We start from the raw sequence: 6,508 nt of genomic DNA, 5'->3' as shown, positions 1-6,508 counted from the left end.
AGTTATAAACAAAGTTTTATTGTTGTTCATGTTTTGCCGAGGAAATATTCTATTTTTCCTGTGCTACTAAGTGCTACTTAGCTTTTACATAGGTACTTACAAAAATTGGTATTTTGCCTTTTCGCAAAATATTCTGCCTAAATGTTTTATTTGCCAAACTGTTTTATTTCCCAACTCTCTATTCTCTCCGAAACCATTTTTTTTATAAAACACAGTGGTTAGGTTAGGATTGATTTATGAAAGTTAAAAAGTTGGAAAATAATGGTTATGAACACTTTGGCAAATGAAACTCTTGGGAACAATATTTTGACGAAGAGTCAGAGAAGCACAAAATTATCATCACCATAATTAGTTCCTGTGTAAAACTTAAAAAATACTATTTCATCGAAACGCGAAGCGGAGTTCTATTGACTTTGTCTCAAACGTTTACTTTTTATTGTTATTGTAAAATGTACCTACATTATGATTGTTAAACATTATTCAATACCAGTTCGTTTAGTATGCAATTACATAATATGGCAACCGTTTATTATGTTATAAAGTTATTATTATGTTCTCTGTGAAATTTATTGTGATGCATTTCATTTGTATGCAAAAAGAAAATTATCAAAATCGTTACACATCCAAAATAATAATCTAAATCTGGGGATTTGGTTTTCAAGCCTCTTTGCCACATCCCTAGCATTTGAGCACTTCAAACATGCGTCAGAAACGGCAGGCAATTTCCTCGGTCGGCCATTTTTAAAAACCAATTTTGCCGACGAGCCACTGTTTTCAATTTAGGTTATAGCTGTAGCAATTTTAAATCACTTACTGTGGCATCGATCCAGTTCAAGTTTATAGTCACAAATGAAGATACATACCGATGCTATTTTTTTTATCTGTATTATCAATAATAACGTACCGTAACCACCTTCCACGGTGAGTAGAGTGGACCCCGTATGAACTACACTTAACTAGCAACGATCGGAAACTCCGTAACCGAAAACTTTTTCCCTAAAAAAAGTCTTTACTTCATAGAAGTTCAAAAAAATTTTATGTAGCTAATGTGAGTATAATGTACATACAGCACGCACAGGAGCCTGAGACAAATATACCTACATTGAGGACCAAGAACAGGTTTTGGTTATTATCGTCTCTACTTGGGATCAAGTCTAATTTTTTATACTACTACGGAGGCGAAGCCTCGGGTATGAGGTTCTACCATAAACCCACAATAAAACCTGGTGATACATAGAAAACACGTTGGTATTTAAATTGTTTGTGCAATCGTAGTCTGGGTAAACAATATCGAGATTGTTAGGTTTTAACCATGTTGGTGTACTCGTATGTCAATAGATACAGCAAACGAAGCAGAAAATTATAAAATGAATAGTAACATTGCAAGTGAATAAAACACCGTTCACATTAACACTTTAATTGACATCATTCAATCAATAAACTTAGAAAACTGTATAATAATCACCAAGTAAGTGGTGCATAGGCTGATGTAACTAAGCGGTAGCGACATGTTGAGGTTGATGACTCCCCACAATGCGTACGCAAACTCACTGTCTCTTGTTAGCTGAAAGAAAGCCTTCAGTTTGCGGCATTCTGTTCTATCTGTAAAAAAATGCTTTTGTAGTTCTAAAAAACGGATATGTAAAAAATAAGAAAGAAGGCAAGCTCGGTGCGAACATTCGCTGTGGAAAACTAAATCCATCGTGTCCCAGTTTTACACAACGAGCTAGGTATATTAACTTTGTTGACCATGTAATATTCCGGTTTTATTTTATAAGGCACCCAGTTTACAAGATGTCATTAAATTGTTTCAGAGTTTTCAGTAGGTATTTGGGTTACTTTGACGCTTTGACGGAATACTCCTTAAGATTATTTTTCAGGATTTTTTGATTATGGTTGAAAAATATTTCCAACACAAACAATTCAAACAATCAACAATTCAAAGTGTATCGCGTCAAAGGCGAATCAAAAACTCCTGTTTAGATACATTATTAGAAATAGCTATTTTTTACATATCATGAAACGCCGCCATATCGGTTCTGGCAATTCGCCGGCCGCTGCTCGCTTCGCTCGCTAGGCTCGTGCGTCGTGGTCATACATAATTCATACTAACCACTCCTCGCTTCGCTCGTCGTACCTAAATTTTTATTTTTTTCGGTATATCACGATGTGCTCGGTATAGAGCTAGGAATATCGACGAATGCGTTGCTCTAATCGATCTGCCGTATTGTTTCTCAGGCACATCGTGATATGCCTGGCCAACTTTTAGGCATATCATGAAATATCGCCATTTCATGATATGCCTAGGAATTTCGTGATCTGGCGGATTATACAATTGGCGGCCGACATAATAATACGTTACCAAGACGTCAAAAATAACTTTATGCCACTAACCATAAGGTATACATATATTTGACGCTACGGCTGCGTAGATATTTAAATATGACCTTCACTGTACGTCTGTAAAGAATTTTATTGTAAAAACTACTCGCTGTTTTTTTATAATTTATAGGTAAGTGCTCCGCAAAAATAAACAACAATTCCGGTCATTGTTCGCTTAATGACCGGGATTGTAATTTAATTTATATTTGCGGCTGCATGTTTAATTGGAAAATGTAAATTATATTTACAATCGTATTCCAACCGTTTAAGGCCTGATATTTTGTTTATTATTTCAACAAGTCATTGAAGCAAATTACTTAAAAAATGGTCATTGCATTCAAAAAGTGATAGATTTTTTCGGAACTTTATTTAAAAAAATTATACCTATTCGTAAATAAAATAAATCAATAAGGGATGATTGATGAAAAAAAAAGTGACCGAGCTACCATTACAAAAAGATATTTGTCGTACTTACGTCTTCATTAATAATGCTAAAATAAATATAATCGAATGAACCATGACAGTGCTATCCATTATCGGTTCCATATTTTTCTATTTCGTACCTAAACACCATTGCGTGTTATGGATAATTGTGTAATTTGATAACAATTAGAGAATTTGTCTGTACCAGCTAACATGAGCTAGACTACCAGCTACCAGAAATTGACATGATCTTCTATTGGGTGTGTAGATGAAAAACAGGGTCGACATTGCAAAGCGAACTCAAAACGATCGAGTCAAAGACACATCAATTCTTTTTTAATGTTTTTTATTCTCGACTATGGAACAACCCGTAATCGTCCGGACTGTCGTAATTTGGTGGTAAAGAAAACTCTTTCATTTTTTAAAATTAATTCATGCTTCTTAAAAATCTGATATTTTTTTCTGTTAATTGGAAGGGTTATTCCTATCGATAAAAAAAGTTTCAAGCGTTTATAAAATTTTCATCCATTCCCCGTTGCTCCATAGCTTACATAGCTTTCTTTCTGTTTACAAACATCATTCAAGTTTATACATTTTCAGTTCAGCGAGTAACGCAAAGCTGGTAAATACATACGATACGGAAACAATTTAATAGACGAACGATTATTAATTAACAATATAATAAACTTTATTATATTGTTAATTAAAATTTGTTTGATATAATAAAATAACGTAAAAAATACAAGTATATCAGATTTTGAGACAATCCTACATGTCCTCAGATTTCTAAGATTCTGACCGATGAATATTTCTTTCATAATCAATCAATCAAGCCAATTAGAAAGATAATATTCAGTTGAAATTACTGCAATCAAATAGTTAAATGTACCTGCAGGTCTACTACGAAACTCGAAACTCGAAGTTCGTATCGTATCTACCGTACCTCTCGCTCTCGTATTAAATAGTATAAGTGTCAGAGGGACCGCACGACACGAACTTCGAGTTTCGTAGTAGCCCTGCAGATATCTTTCGAGTAAAATACACGTAAAATATTATTATTCCATGTTCGAACACAGTCCTCGACTTTACGAATGCAAATGTTTAAAATTTAATAAAGGCCTCACCGAATTGGGTGTTGTTGAGCGCATCGTGTAGGGTCTTGCGTATAATTGAAACCTGCGTGGTCGTCATGCTCGAGTAATAGCACGGGATAATCACCAGGGCCGTGTACTTTATACAGCGAATGAGGATGAATACTAAAAGCGCCCGCTACAAAATAGAAAGGGTTTAATGCAATTAGGTATTAGTTTGTCCATGCGCATCAAATTTGCCGTAGACTTGAAAAACTGGTATTAGGTTTCGAGAATTATCTGTTAAGCTGCGTTCCCACTATTAATGTGCGAGTATGTGTTGCGAGGAATGTGTTTTTTCATTAACCAACCTCAATTTTCTGCGATACCAAAAATTTTTCTAAGAAAATACACTTCTTATGCTTTTAGAGAACACAGTAGGTTAGGTTAGGTTTGTTTTATGAAAGTTCCGAAAACATACAGTTTGAGAAAAAAAACTTTTACTCAATCGGTTCGTTCAGTTGTTTCGGAAAAAGATGGCCGTGATAGATGAATGAACAGACACGCAAATGATTCTTTTGAGGTAAAGAATCCTAAAAAACAGCACCTAAGTGATAAAATGATGAACAAGGTTATAAGCAACGACTTTATAATTGGACTTCTAACTTACATCTTTCGGTTCATCGTCCGATTGAAATATTGCGAATGCATATTTCAGCAAGATAATAGTTGATAGTCCTGACGATAAAAGCATTGTCATCATCTAAAAAAAATACCATAGTAAATAGAGTTTCTTTAGTATATTTTTAAATTCGTTATATGGGTACTTACCGGCAGACTCATAACAGAATTAAGTTGCTCCGAACATCTGTGTAAAGATTCGTAAACTTCGTGCAGAGAGCTGATGTCAATTTGCACATTCTTGGACAGTACCTCCACTTTGTCCAAACTTTCAACCTTCTTGGTATCCTTCGGGTTACATACTCTGACCACATGAGCTTTTACTATGCGGACCCTCAATAAAATCGCTCGTAACATCGCGCAAAAGAATATTTGCTCTGCATCATGAACCATGATTGTCAAGTTGGTCATCGAATACTGTAACTGTGATTCAATTAGAATGAAATATTCACCAACTGTGATGATAGAGCTCAGCACGACCCATAATATATTTCTATAACTGGGCATCAATGTGTTCACTTCTTTGTCAATCTTTAAATATGTATCAAAAGATTCGAGATTTTTGAAAAATTCCCGTTGTGTTTTTCTATGAATAAATGTTGAAGTGAAAACTAGAATGAAAAATTCAATGCATGAAGTGCATTTGAATACAATGTATGTCGCACCGTAATAGTTGTTTTGAAATAAGGAATAAAAAAGCATTGTTATTGAACTAAAGGTATGGATGTAGCTCGTCCATACCAAGATCTTTTTGGGTTTCAATAAATACAAGCGGTTGTCACCCAACAAGGCTTGTAAACCGATGAGATATTTAAGCTGACGCACTAAATAGCCACTTTTATCGAGAAAATTCTTTTGTTTAGCAGGTAAAACGGGAATTATTTTTGGATTATGTTTATTAAAGCTGTACATCGTGAGTTGAGTATGTTGTTGTTTGAAAGTTATTTTCTCTGATGTATTTTTACTCCGAAATTCAGACGGATACTAACTTAGTGTAATGGATACAAAAATACGTAGCGAAGCATTACAAATTGACTAATAACATTACGTAGATAAAATCTTCCACTTTGTAAATTTGTTTTGAATTGCCTTTCATTAATCAATGTGTTTTAATCATTAATTAAATTGTCACTGCGACTTTTACAGCAAACGCATTTATGTTTGCATTTATTAAAAGACAAACTAATGCTGAAAAGGGACAAGCAATTTTGCCTTGCAGCCTTTAAAAGGAAACAGAAACTTAGTTTTAATTAAAACTTAAGCGTCGACTCACATTTTTACAACATTGCAGGGAACTACTCGTGCTTGAATAATTATCAACGCTGCCACCGAATAATTATTTCTCATCAGGTAAAATGGTACGTACTTACGTACAAATTGCGATATCATGGACGGGGAATATCCTATTGCAATTTATGCTGTAATATAAGATTACCTGTGGTAGTGATTGATGGAAAATTCCGTGACTACGTAAAATTTTCGCGCTGATATTGTATGTGGGAATTAACCTTGATATCTATTATGTCAGGCAAGAAAAGATTGATAGCACACCCGTCACAAAAAGGTTTACAAAAGACTCGTGTACACTGCTATACGATTTAGAGCAAAATTGTGAGGATATGATTAATATCTCTGACTTCCCGTTCTGAAATTGATTTATACAGCCTAATGACTTAATAATATTGTTTTTTTCCTACAATGATGTTTTTTACGTTAAACAATATTAATTCATTGGATAATAGTATTAACCTATAATTGACTGATAAATGAAAAAAAAAATAACGACTTCCAGTATGTAAAAAAAAATACAAATCTGAAAAACTTATTTTTTACGTCTGACTGTCTATGTCAATAACCATCTAGAATGACCACACACTGTATACATTAGGCTTAAGCGGAATCTTCCAACACTGAATATCCTACAAATTTGAACGGAGCCCTTGATGCATGAG

The 6,508-nt window shown here is 34.2% G+C and overlaps 1 protein-coding gene across 2 annotated transcripts; it reads right to left on the bottom strand.

Moving 5' to 3' along the window:
• Nucleotides 1-1,429: 1,429 nt before the first annotated feature.
• On the bottom strand, nucleotides 1,430-5,515 carry LOC141434400 (uncharacterized). 2 transcript variants are annotated; one of them, XM_074096819.1, is made up of 4 exons: nucleotides 4,707-5,515; nucleotides 4,546-4,638; nucleotides 3,930-4,074; nucleotides 1,430-1,602 (listed from the first exon to the last, which is right to left on the bottom strand). In XM_074096819.1, exons 1-4 carry the CDS (start codon nucleotides 5,466-5,468, stop codon nucleotides 1,430-1,432), a joined length of 1,173 nt encoding a protein of 390 aa, XP_073952920.1. In that variant the 5' UTR covers nucleotides 5,469-5,515. The 2 variants fall into 2 exon arrangements, with proteins under 2 accessions (XP_073952920.1, XP_073952921.1); XM_074096820.1 differs by having other exon boundaries at nucleotides 1,489-1,598.
• Between the last annotated feature and the right edge of the window lie 993 nt (nucleotides 5,516-6,508).

The sequence above is a fragment of the Choristoneura fumiferana genome, chromosome 13, assembly GCF_025370935.1.
Source record: "Choristoneura fumiferana chromosome 13, NRCan_CFum_1, whole genome shotgun sequence".
Classification (NCBI taxonomy): domain Eukaryota; kingdom Metazoa; phylum Arthropoda; class Insecta; order Lepidoptera; family Tortricidae; genus Choristoneura; species Choristoneura fumiferana.
Note: the sequence above shows the minus strand (reverse complement) of the source record. Positions and strands in the feature narration are given on the sequence as shown.

Bases quoted from the DNA above. Each gene is read 5' to 3' on its own strand.
- LOC141434400 (XM_074096819.1), bottom strand. From the start codon at position 5,468: ATGTACAGCTTTAATAAACATAATCCAAAAATAATTCCCGTTTTACCT. The intron at 4,639-4,706 runs GTAAGTACCCAT...TATTTTTTTTAG, and splicing joins ATTCTGTTATGAGTCTGCCG to ATGATGACAATGCTTTTATC. The intron at 1,603-3,929 runs GTGAGGCCTTTA...ATTTTTTTACAG, and splicing joins GCTCAACAACACCCAATTCG to ATAGAACAGAATGCCGCAAA.